At 50.1% G+C, this 17,698-nt stretch overlaps 1 protein-coding gene across 8 annotated transcripts in view; it reads right to left on the reverse strand.

Annotated features, from left to right (window-relative positions):
- LOC138750035 (C-type lectin domain family 4 member A-like) overlaps nt 1-17,698 on the reverse strand; it is a 97,767-nt gene that overhangs the window by 38,112 nt on the left and 41,957 nt on the right. For 4 of the 8 annotated variants that reach the window (XM_069912196.1, XM_069912201.1, XM_069912193.1 and 1 more), the window contains exons 3-7: nt 15,929-16,260; nt 9,710-11,627; nt 7,370-7,607; nt 3,311-3,424; nt 1,742-1,906 (exon numbers count right to left, since the gene is read on the reverse strand). In XM_069912196.1, the coding sequence (XP_069768297.1) occupies nt 1,742-1,906; nt 3,311-3,424; nt 7,370-7,523 (433 nt within the window). In that variant the 5' untranslated portion in view covers nt 7,524-7,607; nt 9,710-11,627; nt 15,929-16,260. The remainder of the gene's footprint in view (nt 1-1,741; nt 1,907-3,310; nt 3,425-7,369; nt 7,608-9,709; nt 11,628-15,928; nt 16,261-17,698) is intronic. The other 4 variants (XM_069912199.1, XM_069912195.1, XM_069912198.1 and 1 more) reach the window with 3 other exon arrangements.

Raw genomic sequence — 17,698 nt, forward strand, 5'->3', positions numbered from 1 at the left:
GCCAGGTCGACACTACAGCTCAGAAACAGGCCCTTCAGCCCTTCTAGTCTGTGCCAATCTATTATCCAGTTCATTCCACTGACCTGCACCCAATCCATGTATCTTTCCAAATCTTCTTAAATGTTAAAATTGAACCCACACTCACCACTTCAGCTCATTCCACACTCTTTGCATGAGGTAGTTCCCCCTAAGCATTTCCCCTTTCACCCTTAACCCATTTCCTCTGGTTTGTATCCTACCTACCATCAGTGGGAAAAGCCTATCGACATTTACTCTGTCTACTCCCTCATAATTTTGTATACCTCTATCAAATCTCCCCTCATTCTTCTACGCTCCAGAGAATAAAGATCTAACCTAGCACCATAGAAAACTGCAGCACAGAAGCAGGCCCCTTTGGCCTTTTTAAGTCTGTGCCAGACTATTATTCTCTCTTGTCCCACTGAACTGCACCCAGTTCATAGCCCTCCATACCTCTCTCATCCATGTCCAAATTCCTCTTCAATGTTAAAAGTGAGCCCACATTCACCACCTCAGTTGGCAGCTCATTCCACACTCCCACCTCCCCCTCATGTTCCCCCTTCCCCTCACCTCGCCTCCCCCCCTTGCTTCTCCCCCCTCGCCTTTTCCCCTTTCATCTATAACCCATGTCATCTGGTTTGTATCTCACCCACCCTCAGTGAGAAAAAGTCTATCTGCATTTATTGTCTATGACCCTCATAATTTTAAATACCTTTATCAAATCTCTTTGCATTCTTCTACATTCCAGGGAATAAAGTCCAAACTTGTTTAACCTTTCCCTGTAACTCAGTTCCCGAAGTCCAGACAACATCCTAGTAAATTTTCTTTCCACTCATTCTATCTTATTGATCTTTCCTATCATTAGGTGACCAAAACTGCACACAATACTCCAAATTTGGCCTCACCAATGTCTTATACAACTTTACCATAACATCTCAATTCCTGTACTCGATACTTTGATTTATGAAGGCCAAGATGCCAGAAGATGTCTTTACAACCCTGTCCACCTGTGATGCCATTTCCAGGGAAAAATGTATCTGCATTCCAGATCTCTCTGCTCCTCTGCACTCCTCAGTGCCCTACCATTTTCCGTGTATGTCCTACCTTGGCTTGTCCTTCCAAAATGCAGTACTTCACACTTGTCTGCATTAAAATCCATCTGCCATTTTCTAGCCTATTTCTTCACCTAATCCAGATTCCTCTGCAAACTGAAAATCTTCCTCACTGCCCAAAACGCATCTGATCTTTGTGTCCCAGCGACATCAGAGAGTGGGGGAAGCAGACTTGTCCCAGACTCCCCTACCAAAGGAATCAACTTTGCCATATCTACTCTGTCCAGGCCTTTCAATAGATCCCCCACACCCACCAACCACACCCCCTCCCCAACCCCACCCCAGCATTCTTCAAGGAGTACAGTCCAAGAGCCTTAAAAATGCTCCTTCAATGCAAACTCTGGATATCATCCTTGTGAACCTCCTCTCCACCCTCTCCAACGTCAGCACACCCTCTCTTAAATGAGGAGTCCAAAACTGCTTACAATATTCTACATGAAATTTCACCAGTGTCTTATAAACCCTCAACATTAATTCCCTGCTCTTATATTCTATTCTTTAGGCAATTTCTGCTGATGGTGAATCTACCTTATGGCAAACAAAACCAAATTCTGTGTGATACTGCATGGCAGTTCACATTCCCCCATACGAGATGAACAGCCCTGGCTCACCGTATTTTTCACAGAACAGGTGCAGGCAGTGCTCGGTGGAGTTCAGGAACTGGGAGCAGTAGAGCTGTTCCCGCTGCTGGATCCTCTCCCGCAGACGCAGGAATTCCTCCGTTGAGTTCCGTATCCCATCCTGGGCTGTTTGCAGGCCACGACGGGCCTCCAAGTCTGGACAAGCAGAAGGGAGATGTCAACGTCACCAGGTGGAGAGGGGTGGGGGGGAAGGAGGAGAAGCTGGAGGAGAGGGGAAGAGAGAGAGGAGAGGAGAGGGAAAGGGGGATGAGAGGAGGAGGAAAGGGTTGGAGGAGGGGAAAAGGGGAGGAGAGGGGAAGGGGAGGAGAGGGGAAGGGGAGGAGAGGGGAAGGGGAGGAGAGGGGAAGGGGAGGAGAGGGGAAGGGGAGGAGAGGGGAAGGGGAGGAGAGGGGAAGGGGAGGAGAGGGGAAGGGGAGGAGAGGGGAAGGGGAGGAGAGGGGAAGGGGAGGAGAGGGGAAGGGGAGGGGAAGGGGAGGGGAGGGGAAGGGGAGGGGAGGGGAAGGGGAGGGGAGGGGAAGGGCAGGGGAGGGGAAGGGGAGGGGAGGGGAAGGGGAGGGGAGGGGAGGGGAAGGGGAGGGGAAGGGGAGGGGAAGGGGAGGAGAGGGAAAGGGGAGGAGAGGGGAAGGGGAGGAGAGGGGAAGGGGAGGAGAGGGGAAGGGGAGGAGAGGGGAAGGGAGGAGAGGGGAAGGAGAGGAGAGGGGAAGGAGAGGAGAGGAGAGGGGAGGGGAGGGGAGGGGAGGAGAGGAGAGGGGAAGGGGAGGAGTGTAAGGGAAAGGGAGAAGAGTGGAGGGGGAGAGAGTGGGGGAGAGAGGAGAAGGGGAGAGTGGGGAGAGAGGAGGGGGAGAGAGGAGGGGGGGAGAGAGGAGGGGGGAGAGAGGAGGGGGGGAGAGAGGAGGGGGGGAGAGAGGAGGGGGGGAGAGAGGGGGGGAGAGAGGAGGGGGTAGAGAGGAGGGGGGAGAGGAGGGGGGGGAGAGAGGAGGGGGGGGAGAGAGGAGGGGGGGAGAGAGGAGGGGGGAGAGAGGAGGGGGGAGAGAGGAGGGGGGAGAGAGGAGGGGGGAGAGAGGAGGGGGGAGAGAGGAGGGGGGAGAGAGGAGGGGGGGAGAGGAGGGGGTGAGAGAGGAGGGGGGGAGAGAGGAGGGGGGGGAGAGAGGAGGGGGGGAGAGAGGAGGGGGGGGGAGAGAGGAGGGGGGGAGAGAGGAGGGGGGGAGAGAGGAGGGGGGGAGAGAGGGGAGGGGGAGAGAGGGGAGGGGGAGAGAGGGGAGGGGGAGAGAGGGGAGGGGGAGAGAGGGGAGGGGGAGAGAGGGGAGGGGGAGAGAGGGGAGGGGGAGAGAGGGGAGGGGGAGAGAGGGGAGGGGGAGAGAGAGGAGAGGGAGAGAGAGGAGAGGGAGAGAGAGGAGAGGGAGAGAGAGGAGAGGGAGAGAGAGGAGAGGGAGAGAGAGGAGAGGGAGAGAGAGGAGAGGGAGAGAGAGGAGAGGGAGAGAGAGGAGAGGGAGAGAGAGGAGAGGGAGAGAGAGGAGAGTGGGGAGAGAGCTCACTTACAGATCACTGTGAAGTAAATGACAAGACCCAGGAGTATGAGACAGGCCAACATCCCCAGCAAGGTCAGAGCCTTGTACAACGTCTCCTTCCTGTCCTGCGAAGGGTCAATGGGCTCTGCTCCAGGAAAGGGGGGTGGTGATCGGGAGAGTGGGGGTGGAGAGAGAGAGGGTGGGGGTGCAGAGAAAGGGGGAGAGAGGGAGGGAGTGGAGAGAGGGGGTGGAGGGGGAGGGGTGGGGAAGAGGGGGTGGGGAAGAGGGGGTGGGGAAGAGGGGGAGGGGAAGAGGGGGAGGGGAAGAGGGGGAGGGGAAGAGGGGGAGGGGAAGAGGGGGAGGGGAAGAGGGGGAGGGGAAGAGGGGGAGGGGAAGAGGGGGAGGGGAAGAGGGGGAGGGGAAGAGGGGGAGGGGAAGAGGGGGAGGGGAAGAGGGGGGAGGTGAAGAGGGGGAGGTGAAGAGGGGGAGGTGAAGAGGGGGAGGTGAAGAGGGGGGGAAGAGGGGGGGAAGAGGGGGGAGGGGAAGAGGGGGGAGGGGAAGAGGGGGGAGGGGAAGAGGGGGTGGGGAAGAGGGGGAGGGGAAGAGGGGGAGGGGAAGAGGGGGGAGGGGAAGAGGGGGGAGGGGAAGAGGGGGGAGGGGAAGAGGGGGGAGGGGAAGAGGGGGGAGGGGAAGAGGGGGGAGGGGAAGAGGGGGGAGGGGAAGAGGGGGGAGGGGAAGAGGGGGGAGGGGAAGAGGGGGAGGGGAAGAGGGGGAGGGGAAGAGGGGGAGGGGAAGAGGGGGAGGGGAAGAGGGGGAGGGGAAGAGGGGGAGGGGAAGAGGGGGAGGGGAAGAGGGGGGAGGGGAAGAAGGGGGAAAGGGGGAGGGGGAAAAGGGGAAGAGGGGGGAGGGGAAGAGGGGGAGGGGAAGAGGGGGGAGGGGAAGAGGGGGGAGGGGAAGAGGGGGGAGGGGAAGAGGGGGGAGGGGAAGAGGGGGAGGGGAAGAGGGGGAGGGGAAGAGGGGGAGGGGAAGAGGGGGAGGGGAAGAGGGGGAGGGGAAGAGGGGGAGGGGAAGAGGGGGAGGGGAAGAGGGGGGAGGGGAAGAAGGGGGAAAGGGGGAGGGGGAAAGGGGGAGGGGGAAAGGGGGAGGGGGAAAAGGGGGAGGGGGAAAAGGGGGAGGGGGAAAAGGGGAGGGGGAAAAGGGGGAGGGGGAAAGGGGGAGGGGGAAAGGGGGGAGGGGGAAAAGGGGGAGGGGGGAAAGGGGGGAGGGGAAAGGGGGGAGGGGGAAAAGGGGGAGGGGGGGAAAGGGGGAGGGGGAAAGGGGGAGGGGGAAAGGGGGAGGGGGAAAGGGGGAGGGGGGAAAGGGGGAGGGGGGAAAGGGGGAGGGGGAAAAGGAGGAGGGGGAAAGGGGGAGGGGGAAAGGGAGAGGGGGAAAGGGGGAGGGGGAAAAGGGGAGGGGGGAAAGGGGGAGGGGGGAAAGGGGGAGGGGGGAAAGGGGGGGGGGAAAAAGGGGGAGGGGGAAAAGAGGGAGGGGGAAAGGGGGAGGGGGAAAAGGGGGAGGGGGAAAAGGGGGAGGGGGAAAAGGGGGAGGGGGAAAAGGGGGAGGGGGAAAAGGGGGAGGGGGAAAAGGGGGAGGGGGGAAAGGGGGAGGGGGGAAAGGGGGAGGGGGAAAGGGGGAGGGGGAAAGGGGGAGGGGGAAAGGGGGAGGGGGAAAGGGGGAGGGGGAAAGGGGGGAGGGGGAAAGGGGGGAGGGGGAAAGGGGGGAGGGGGAAAGGGGGGAGGGGGAAAGGGGGGAGGGGAAAAGGGGGGGAGGGGGAAAGGGGGGGAGGGGGAAAGGGGGGAGGGGGAAAGGGGGGAGGGGAAAAGGGGGGAGGGGAAAAGGGGGGAGGGGAAAAGGGGGGAGGGGGAAAAGGGGGAGGGGGAAAGGGGGAGGGGGAAAAGGGGGAGGGGGTCTGGGGGGAGGGGGAAAGGGGGAGGGGGGAAGGGAAAGGGGAGGGAAAGGGGAGGGGGAATGGGGAGGGGGATATGGGGTGGGGTAAGGGGGGGGGAAAGGGGAGGGGGAGGGGAAAGGGGAGGGGGAGGGGGAAAGGGGAGGGGGAATGGGGAGGGGTGGGGGGAAAGGGGAGGGGGTGGGGGAAAGGGGGAGGGGGAGAGGGAAGGTGTGGAAGGAGGTGTGTGAAAGGGGGGAGTGTGTGTGGAAGGGTGTGCGTGAAAGGGGGGTGGAAGGGTTGGAGGGAGAGGAGATAGGGGGTAGGGTGAAAGGGAAGGGGAGGAGGGGGATGGAGAGGGGAAGAGAGGGTGGGAGGATGAGGGGCTGGAAGGGGGAGGGGAAAGTGGGGAATGGGGGAGGGGGAAGAGAGGGAGAGTGGGGGTTAACCGTAGGGGGGGAAAAGGGTGGGAGGGGTTGGTGGGGGAAGGGGTTTGTGGGGGAAGGAGGTGGGGAAAGCGGGGAATGTGGGTAAGCAGAGAGAGGGATGGGGGTGGAGAGAAGGAGATGAGAGAGGGGGTGGAGAGAGAGTTAGTCAGTGTCCTGTCAGTCAGTCAGCCCCCTCTGCCAGACAACCAATTCCCACATTGCAGATCTTCCTCACTGCCACTTTTTTTTGTATATACATACAAACATTTTTCAAACTATAACATTACAAACATAAATCACACACTAAAACTAAAACCAAAAACCACCATAATATGTGGCAACAAAGCCATGTGAAGCAGTAATTATCACCACCTCTATCACACAACAAATTAAAACACGATTTTCATCATCAACCACTCACGCGATCCCCTGGTGGACCTACTTTTCGCTGAACTCGGCCACCATCCCTTAGATACCGTGTGTTTCCCCTCCAACACCATATTAGCCCGGATGTCACCCCGAAAGACTGGCAGGCAGTCAGTCTCTCCACCCCCTTGATCGCCCGCCGCTTCGACCCGTGAATGGCAAGTTTTGCCAACTGCTGCAGCAACCCCACAAGGAGATCTTCTGCAAAGAGCAGCTAAAGATCAGGAACGTGGTGCTGAATTGCAACCAGAATTTGAGGAGCTGCCCCTTCAGGTAGGTGAAGAGGAACTGCAACTTCACACATTCCACAAAGATGTGGTACACCGTCTCCTCCTGTCAACAGAAGTGACAAGTGGCCGGGGTGTTGGTGAACCGACTCAGGAAGCGGTTACATGGCACTGCTCAGTGCAGCACTCTCCACCCAGGTTCCTGGTGACCTCTACTGGGTCCTCCCATGCTGCTGACCAGTAAAACAGACCGTCACAGCGCGTCTGGATGACTGACAAGCATGAGGAAGTGAAAAGTGTGCAGGAGCAACCTGTACAGGAACCACTTTGGCGCATCCTGGAACAGGATAGTGCAAAATGCCATAAGGCGGCTAACATTATCCCGGACCGGCTCCTGCAAAGCCTGTCAGGCTTTTGGTCCAGCTGATCATGGCTCAGCACAGCCAGGATTGCTTTACCCCAACCCCCCCGCCACCCCCAAGCCACCCTGACACCCATTGCTGCAGGTCGGAAACTACCCTCTCCAGCAGACACCAAGCCCCAGTCCCGCATCAGCTCCCAGTAAAATGCGGGCAGCTCCATTATTGCAGCACGACTGATTTTTGCCACCGGGAGCCAAGTGCCTTCCTGTAGGCAGTGACCCCGGTGAAGGAAGTTGGTGGCCAGCACTTGCCACTGTGTATGGTGCTCAGTGAGCATCTCTGCAGGGCCCTGAGATGGAGGGATGCCAGCTGGGTCTGGACACACACCAGCAACTGTCTGCCCTCCTCAATCGACAGACTCAGAACCGCAGCAGAGATCTAGTGTCTCCTGTTTCACCAACTACTTTTGGGTCATGGCAACAAAACTTGTGGGACCAGGGTAACCAGGAACACCCTCACCACCCCTCCTGCAAGTGGGAAGCTTCCATAAAGAGTGGGTAAGCTCCCTCCTTCACTGCAATGCACCCTCACAAACCCTCCTACAGTGGGAAAGCTCCCTCCCAGGGCGGGGAAGCTGCCTACTGCCATGAGACAGTCCCTCACACTTCCTCCTCCGGTGGTAAAGCTCCATCCTGCAGCGAGCAGTGGGGCTGGGAACCTCACCCTCTGAAACATCCTCACTCTCCCCTTCCAGCACATCGTCCTCGACGTCCATGATGAGGTCGGGCAGTTCGATCTCCTCGTTCGGACCCTCCGTCTCCTCCTCATCCTGCTCCATCCGAGCCCTAGGGTATGCAGTCCCCTTTGTGCCCCTCATTCCTAGTCCTCTGTGAGTCCGTCACCTCTCTGTCGCTGTCCGTGGGTGGACAGTCTCTTCCTGCTGTGACCTTGATCAACGGCTCTGGAATAAATTGAACCTCGTTCAGATGTTTTCCACAATCATCCCTCAACCCGTCCAATGCATGGATCCATCCCAACCACCAGCCCACATCCCTCTAAACCCATCCTATCCATGGATCCGTCCCACCCAACTGCCCACATCCCTCTAAACCCATCCTATCCATGGATCCGTCCCACCCACCTGCCCATTCCCTCTAAATCCATCCTATCCATGAATCCATCCCACCCACCTGCCCACTCCTTCTAAACCCATCCTATCCATGGATCCATCCACCTGCCTCGTGAATAGCAAATGATTCACTAACTATTGATTAGATATATTAAGGATATAAAATACTGATAATATATTGATTCCATATTAACTGATTAAATATTATTGTACGGATAAAATGTTAATTACAAATAATTAAATAATTATTCATTCAGTACGTTTCAGATTATTGTACAGCATAATAATAACAAATTAACTAATTATTTATTAGTTAGATAAACCATGAAATACAGATAAAATATTAATCCCATATGATTAATTACTGTTGAGGTATATTCAGGACTATGAAATACTGATAACATTAATTGCAAACTAATTATTGATTTGGATACAAAGGATAATAAAATGCTGCTAACATATTAATTATATTTGAATAGCTAATTATTGATCAGGTACTTTAAAAATGATGAAGTACTGATCAAATTGATTTTAGATGATTATCCAATTATTGATGAGGCACATTAAGGATTACAAAATGCCAATAGCTCATTAATTACAGATGATTAACTAATTATAAATTGGCAAGATTAAAGATTGTACTGATAATAGAAAACGGATTATTATACTGACAGCATATTTATTACAGGCCGTTATTGATAGAACGCACTGTGATATATGGATATATTAGTGATAAATTAACTCATTATTGATCAGGTATTTTAAAGATTATGATATTCTGATAACATATCAATTCCAAATTAACTAATTACTGATTAGGTATATGAAGCACTATGAAATACTGACAGCATATTAATTACAGATCATCAATGATTAGGTACAGAAAACACTGTGAAATATTGATAAATTTGTTAATGACAAATTAACAAATTATTGATGAGGCATTTTAAGGATTATAACATTGTGATAACATTAATTCCAAATTAACTATTGAAAGGAGTACCAAGGATTATTAACTAACCCAAATTAAAGATGATTATTGATAAGGCACACACAGTACTGTGAAACATTGCCACATTAATAACAAATTAACTAATTATTGATGAGGATATTAAGGATTACATAATATTAACATATTAATGACAAATTAACATTGATTAGCTGTATGAAAGATTAAGAACTATTGGTAGCAGATTAATTACAGATGATTACTGATGAGGCAGAACACTGTGAAACATTGCGACATTGAACATAAATGAACACTTTATTAATCAGTAACTCCCAGGACCAGAGGCCACCGAAAACCTGTCATCTCCCGCATGCGCACGGCGCGGATCGGCGCCTCTCCTTCCTGTTTCGACCCCCGTCACCATGGCGACGCCGGCTCTGTGGGCCGGAGACGCGCAGGCGCATATACGGGTTGGGAGCCGCCATCACTCCGGATCCAGGGACAACGGCCGGCCTCCGTGGACGGCGGGGCGCAGGCGCACAGGGCTTCAGGCCGGCATCTCTGGCTCCTGCGCAGGCGCTGTGGCCCACTTTGAGTTTGAATTCCTCCCTGCGGTTTAAACCAACCTAATTCCCCTCCCCCCAATTAAACCCACCCTGGGGTTTAAATCAACCTAATTCCTCTCCCCCCAATTAAACCCATCCTGGGGTTTAAATCAACCTAATTTCTCCCATTAAACCCCTCCCTGGGGGATAAACCAACATAATCCCCCCATTAAACCCCTCCCTGGGGGATAAACCAACATAATCCCCCCATTAAACCCCTCCCTAGGGGTAAAACCAAACTAACCCACCCCCCCATTAAACCCCTTCCTGGGGGGTTAAACCAACCTAATCCACCCATTAAACCCCTACCTTGTCTGCATCCCATTGTAACTAATGACCACCTTTCACAGTCTACATCACCTCCATCTAATGATCCTCACCTCGAGTTGCCAACAGATCTACCGCCTCTGTTTTTTCAGCCACAGAGCAACTTGCTGGTCTGCCTCTGTGTTCACCATCCTGTGGGTTGTCTCTGCTGCATCTCCTTTGCATACAGGGGAGGATGGTCTTTGTTTTCTGGTGCCCCACCATCTGTCTTCTGCTCCCTGGATTCTGCAACCCCATCATGCCTGCTCATGAACACGGGCGCCCAGGGACGCCCCACTTGGAGAGTAGATGTGTGAGAAACAGAAGTACCTTCACAGAAATTGCTCGAGACAAAAATTGAGAACAAAGAACATTTACTATACTACAATGCAGAGTTGGGTGCTTTCCCCTTACCCTGGGAATACACACATACACTGGGGCTCACCCAACTTTTATTTCAGTATAGAAATACTCTCCCCCTTACAATCTTCTGCCTCCTGGATGAGTTTGGCATTAGGCAATCCTGTCTGCCTATGTGCTGTTTCTGTGAACTTGGAGGACCAGGGGGTATCCTGTCGGTGTCCCATCATGTCATTGTCCTTATTGTCCTTATTCATAAACCTGCCTTTGTTCTAATTCACACCTTCCCGACTCTCAGGGCTACAACCTTCTTATATGCAGAACTTGCTAATCTAAGGCTAGAAGACCCTTATCTTATTCAAACTAACTTTACTTCCTACATTCAATATCTATTCTTATCCTATTCATACTGGCTTTATTCATTACACATATATCCATACTAGTTTCCTCATCTTTCATATTTTTATATCAGTTTTACTTATCTCTCACAATCCTCACTTTTCTTTTAGCTACGCTTCATGACTTCTCAACTGGAATGTATTACTTGTAAACTTGGTCTTTTTCCCAGCTGGTCAGTAAACGAACTGCAGTTTCAGCATCATCAGACAGAATTAGGGAAACATACATCCTTTGGGTTCTAGTGATCTGACGAGGGGTCCGTTGAATTAAATACTGCACACGTCTTTAGGCAGGGGAGCACCATAATGGCCAGAATAGTGAGTCCAGCTGCTATAAGGGCTGTGGGTATCAAACTCCAGTTACCAATAAAAAGTCTACTCCATCCCACACCCGATCGAGGTTGCCAAGTCTGAACCTGGACATGGGAAGATTTTTTAACTCCTAAAGAAGTGTCTTTAACCCCCTGACCATTGTGAGCATTGTCATTAACCAGTCTTTCACAAACGCTGCCTTCAGCAGCCAACGAGTAATCGAGAGCCAGGCGGTTTTGTTGAATTGTGGCTCGTATCTGTCATCTTTCTTCAACCCATAAATTCAGGGCCATTGCTGTCTGTTCGGTGATGATCTCCAAGGCTGCCTGGAGTCTGATTAAATGATTTAAATGCCAAGCAGCTATGGTGTTCAGGACCAGCTTATGTCTACAGCTGGAACTCCCCTTACCGAGGTGGTGCTTAACATTCCAAATGTCTGTGTGACCCAAAGGATGCTTTACAGGAGACCAAGTTGGGGAGGGGTGTTTCTTATCACTTAACCTGTGAGTTGCAGCTTGTCTGCGAACATTAGCATAATTATCACTGAACCTGTGAGTTGCAGCCTGTCTGTGAACATTAGCATATGTATTCACACTATCTCTGCTATATGTACAATCCTGACTAACATTCTGTTTGTCATTGTCCCACCATCTTCTTTGTGCTATCCCTTTAAAACTCCTCTTTTTAATACCTGTAGAGGCCAAAATACAGATCAAATCTACTCCTCTAGAGCCGTTCAGCAAATGGTAAAAACAACATTACAGCACTTTTTCCCAGCGTAGTGTAACTTTCAGATCAGAAGGATGAAGGACTACACGCCAGGTGGAGGGTAGATTATCAATGTTGTTAGTCTGTTGTTCAGCAGCTCGTTTAATTCGTTGGTTGTGGCTCCATCCCTTTTCTTTCGTTCGCACGGCAGTGTCTGTAATCAAAAGTACACAATAGGGGCCATCCCAGACAGGTTTTAGTTGGTGATCTTGCCATGCTTTTACATATACCCAATCACCAGGTTTAATAGAATGAATAGGATACTCCAGGGGTGGGGTTTGAGCTAATAAACCCTTCTGTCCTAAGTCATGGAGAGAAGTAGAAAGTCCCTGTAAATATTTAGATATGTACTGGTCATTAGCCTCAGGGATAGGGGTATCAGTGTGGAATCCCATGTAAGGAAGACCAAACATCATTTCATATGGTGAGACAGCAAGGTCCTTACGAGGAGCTGTGCGAGTCCTAATTAAAGCTAAGGGTAAGCATTTAATCCAGGAGAGGCCAGTTTCCTCATGAAGTCGAGAGAGCTGATTTTTCAAGGTCTGATTCATTCGTTCAACACAGCCTGAGCTCTGGGGGTGCCATGGGGTATGTAGCTGCCAATCTATTCCCAGTATTTTGCACACACCCTGGAGTACCTGAGAGGTAAAATGTGTACCTCGATCTGAGTCAATGGTTTCAATCATACCATATCGTGGAATCACAGACTCCAGTAGTATCCTGATAACGGTGCTGGCACGATCATTAGGGGTCGGGAAAGCCTCAACCCATCGTGTGAAATGATCTACCATCACCAGGAGGTATTTGTAAACCCCTATCTTAGGTAATTCCGTAAAGACAATTTGTATCCGTTGAAACGGGCTTACAGCTATATCGCGACTGCCAGGCATTACCTAGCGCATAACTTTCTTATTTACTCTCTGACAGATTGGACAACCCCAACACCCAACCCCAACCAACCAATTTTCCCCTGCAACCGCTGCAACCGTGTCTGCCTGTCCCGCATCGGACTTGTCAGCCACAAATGAGCCTGCAGCTGACGTGGACATTTACCCCTCCATAAATCTTCGTCCGTGAAGCCAAGCCAAAGAAAGAAGAAGACAAGAAAAAATATACCCGAGCAATGAAAAGACCGTACAAAAGTATCCACAAGTGCCTGTGTGTCTGCTGGTGTAGCTGATCAATAATTTGCCGAGCCAAGGCTTTGTTCAGTACTTGACGTCCTTCTGCCATCCACCACAACCCATCAACGGTTTGACGCATTCCCTGGTCTTCCCGTGAAAAGATGGGAGTCTTTTTAACCTCAAGTGGGGTGGGCAGTAACAGCTGCATGTCTATTTTCTCCGTGAGCGCAGCCTGTTTGGCAGCTGCATCTGCCTGTCTGTTCCCCTGTGCTTCAGGACTGTCACCACTTTGATGGCTTCGTACATGAACTACAGCTATTTTCTCAGGTAATGTAAGAGCATCTAGAGATTAGACAATTAAGTTTTCATGAATCAACTTTTGTCCTTTTCCAGTTATCATACCCCGCACTTTCCAGATCTTCCCAAAGGTGTGCACTACACCAAAAGCATACTTTGAGTCCGTGTAGATAGTGCCCACCTTGTTCTCTGGACCCTGGAGAGCTCTACAGAGGGCATACAATTCACAAGATTGTGCCGACCAATGACCGGGGAGGCGACCAGCTTGAATCACCACTCCTTCCTTCCCATCCACTACACTATACCCGCTATAGCGAGTGCCATCAATGCAACGGGAAGATCCATCAATAAAGCACCTTTCACCCTCCTGTAAAGGCTCATCGCTTAAATCCTCTCTAATTTTGGTCTGTAAATCTATTACCTCTAAACATACATGCTCTAAATCATTTATGGTATTGTCAGAATTTGGAGAAACCAAGAAAGCTGCTGGATTGTGTTCTTTATTCGTAATCAGGGTCAAATCATCCCTATTCATTAGGATCACTCCATATTTTAAAATTCTAGAGTCTGTAAGCCACCTTCCAGCATGTTGTAAGAGAATATTGCGGACTGTGTGAGGGATGTGAACTATCATCGGGGCACCAAACGTAATCTTTCGTCCTTCCTCAACTAAACTAGCAGTGGCTGCGACGGCTTGCACACATTCTAGCCAACCACGACAAACAGGGTCTAAAACTTTTGACAGAAAAGCAACTGGCTGTCTACAGCCTGCCCTCTCTTGTGTTAGTACCCCGGTGGCTACACCTCCTTTCGCATTGGTATATAGGTCAAATGGCTTATTTAGGTCGGGTAAAGCCAACACTGGGGCACTGATAAGGCTGTTTCACCAAGTTAAAATCTTTAATCTCTTCCTCTGTCCAGACAACAGCTTCGCCCCCTAGAATCGTGAGTTTATCATAGAGGAATCTGACCAGGCTAGAATAATTTTCAATCCAGATTCTACAATGTCCCACTAAACCAAGGAATTTCCTAAGTTCTTGGGCATTCTTGGGAGGTGGGATCTGTATCCTCTCTGGACTTATTTTCCTAGTTCCCTGACTTACCAGATGACCTAAGTATTTAACTTCTGATTTAACTAATTGTAATTTGGATTCGCTCACCCTGAGACCTTTATTCTCCAGAAAATTCAAAAGTTCAACAGTATACTGTTTAACTAATTCGTACGTTTTTCCCGTAATTAACAAATCATCAACATATTGTATCAACTGGCAATTCTCTATCCGAGGAGCCTCATCTAGTATTTGTTCTAAGACCTGGCCGAATAAATTTGGTGATTCTGTAAAGCCCTGGGGAAGGACTGTCCACCGGTATTGATTCTTGCATCCAGTAAAAGGATTTTCCCATTAAAAGGCAAACATGTCTCATTGTTTCGACGAAAACTCCAGGAAATCCAGCAGCTGCTGGCAAAGAAGCGATCTGCCCACCAGGCTCACCTTGCAAAGCCTTCCTGGCCAGAGAAAAAACGAGCCTTCCGTCTTGCATGCAGCCACCTTCAGCGCAAACTCTGGGAGATCCAAAATGAGTGGTGGACTAACCTCACCAAATGAACCCAGCTTAGCGCCGACATTGGCGACTTCAGGGGTTTTTATGAGACACTAAAGGCGGTGTACGGCCCCTCACACCGTCCAAAGCCCTCTGCGTAGCTCAGATGGCGAAGTCCTCCTCAGCAACAAGATCTCTATCCTCAATCGATGGTCAGAACACTTCCAATCCCTTTTCAGTCCCAACCGCTCAGTCCAAGAATCCGCCTTGCTCCAGCTCTCTCAACAACCCTTGAGGCTAGGGCTGGATGAGGTCCTTACCCGGGAAGAGACATATAAGGCAATTGAACAACTGAAAAGTGGCAAAGCAGCAGGTATGGATGGAATCCCCCAGAGGTCTGGAAGGCTGGCGGCAAAGCTCTGCATACTAAACTGCATGAGTTTTTCATGCTCTGCTGGGACCAAAGAAAGCTGCCTCAGGACCTCGGTGATGCCATCATCATCACCCTGTACAAAAACAAAGGCGAGAAATCAGACTACTCAAACTACAGGGGAATCACGCTGCTCTCCATTGCAGGCAAAATCTTTGCTAGGATTCTCCTTAATAGGCTAATAATTAGTGTCGCCGAAAATGTCCTCCCAGAATCACAGTGTGGCTTTCACGCAAACAGAAGAACTACTGACATGGTCTTTGCCCTCAGACAGCTCCAAGAAAAGTGCAGGGAACAAAACAAAGGACTCTACATCACCTTTGTTGACCTCACCAAAGCCTTTGACACCGTGAGCAGGAAAGGGCTTTGCAAATACTAGAGCACCTCGGATGCCCCCCCAAGTTCCTCAACATGGTTATCCAACTGCACAAAAACCAACAAGGTCAGGTCAGATACAGCAATGAGTTCTCCGAACCCTTCTCCATTGACAACGGCATGAAGCAAGGCTGCGTCCTCGCACTAACCCTCTTTACTATCTTTTTCAGCATGATGCTGAAACAAGCCATGAAAGACCTCAACAATGAAGACGGTCTTTACATCCGGTACTGCAGGGATGGCAGTCTCTTCAATCTGAGGCGTCTGCAAGCTCACTCCAAGACACAAGAGCAACTTGTCCGTGAACTACTCTTTGCAGACGATGCCGCTTTAGTTGCCCATTCAGAGCCAGCTCTCCAGCGCATGACGTCCTGTTTTGCGGAAACTGCCAAAATGTTTGGCCTGGAAGTCAGCCTGAAGAAAACTGAGGTCGTCCATCAGCCAGCTCCCCACCATGACCACCAGCACCCCCGTCATCTCCATCGGACACATAGAACTCAAAACGGTCAACCAGTTTACCGACCTCGGCTGCACCATTTCATCGGATGCAAGGATCGACAAAGAGATAGACAACAGACTCGCCAAGGCAAATAGTGCCTTTGGAAGACTACACAAAAGAGTCTGGAAAAACAACCACCTGAAGAAACACACAAAGATCAGCGTGTACAGAGCCGTTGTCATACTCACGCTCCTGTTCGGCTCCGAATCATGGGTCCTCTACCGGCATCACCTACGGCTCCTAGAACGCTTCTATCAGTGCTGTCTCCGCTCCATCCTCAATATTCATTGGAATGACTTCATCACCAACATCGAAGTACTCGAGTTGGCAGAGTCCGCAAGCATCGAATCCATGCTGCTGAAGACTCAACTGCGCTGGGTGGGTCACGTCTCCAGAATGGAGGACCATCGCCTTCCCAAGATCGTGTTATATGGCGAGCTCTCCACTGGCCACCGAGACAGAGGTGCTTAAAGAAATCTCTTGGTGCCTGCCACATTGACCACTGCCAGTGGGCTGAAATCTTCATCCGTCATGCCATGCCAAAGAAGAAAGAAAGAAAGGATAACCTCGCAATTACTAACGTTGACTTCCATCTACCAAACCTTTGCCCACTCACCTAATTTAACTATATCCTTCTGCGGCACCGACCCCTGCGTCACCCCACTTCCCACTGTCTGCCAATCAGGAAAACACCCATTTATCCCAATTCTCTGCCTTTTGTTAGTTAATAAATCCTCAATTCATTACAAAATACATCCCCTGACTCCATTCAACTGTATCTTATTGATAAGTCTCTCGTGCGGCACCTTTTCAAATGCCTTCTGGAAATCTAAATATACAACACCCTCTATACACATTATATCCTCCTGCAAGTTTGTCAAACAAGACCTGCTCTTTCTGAATCCATGCTGCATTTGCCTGATGGAACCCCTTCATTCTAAATGTCTTGCTATTTCATCCTTAATGACAGCTTCAAGCATTTTCCCGACTACAGACATTAAGCTAACTGGCCGATAGTTACTCTTCTTCTGCCTACATCCTTTTTTAAAAAGTGGCATGACATTTTCTGCCTTCCAATCTGCTAGGACCTGCCCAGAATCCAGAGAATTTTGGTAAATCACTATAACTCCCACCATTTCCCTCAGTATCCTGGGATGCATCCCATCAGGACCAGGAAAATTAATTTTGGAAATATTTTAACCAAACGATTGGCCCACAATTTGGATACAATTTTATAATCTACATTTATCAAAGATATTTGTCAATAAGAAGCTGCTTGTAATGGATCTTTCCCTTTTCTTGGTATTACCATGATCAATGCCATCTTGAAAGATTCTGGTACATCATTTACTTCTCTCATTTGATCTAATATCTCTTTAAAAATTGGCACCAATAATTCCTTATAAAATTCCACTGGGAAACGTGGCACTTTATTGTATCTATTATACAAATAAATGTGTAGAAATTAGAAAAGTTAGAAAATAAGAAAAGATAGAATCCCCCAAAAATGCAAACACTATTAACATACCCTTTTTACCTCCCTAATTGTTGGAGTTGCAGCCAATCCCACATCCGCACACATGATTTGGTGGCACCTAGCAAACATTCCCTTTGCCCCCACGAATCTTGTGCTAACTATTCTCGACATGTTTCTTGTCATTTCCTTTACTACCTATTATTATCTTTTGCAAAAGAATTAGATAATTATTTCTTCTCCTCTTCACACAAATTTGGTTATTGGATTTGTTGCAAATATTGTTCAATTTTAATTTCATCTTGTTTTAATTCAGACATAAAACTCTCTAAAATTCTCATTTATTTCCTTCAATTTAATAACCATCTGACCAATTTTGTCTTTCATTGCTACTATAGTCCTGGATACCGGTTCTTTCTTTAACTGCCATGCCAACACCTTATAAGCTCTTTCTCCCAGCTCATAATACCTTTGTTTATTTCGC

Source organism: Narcine bancroftii, chromosome 14 (assembly GCF_036971445.1).
Source record: "Narcine bancroftii isolate sNarBan1 chromosome 14, sNarBan1.hap1, whole genome shotgun sequence".
Lineage (NCBI taxonomy): Eukaryota > Metazoa > Chordata > Chondrichthyes > Torpediniformes > Narcinidae > Narcine > Narcine bancroftii.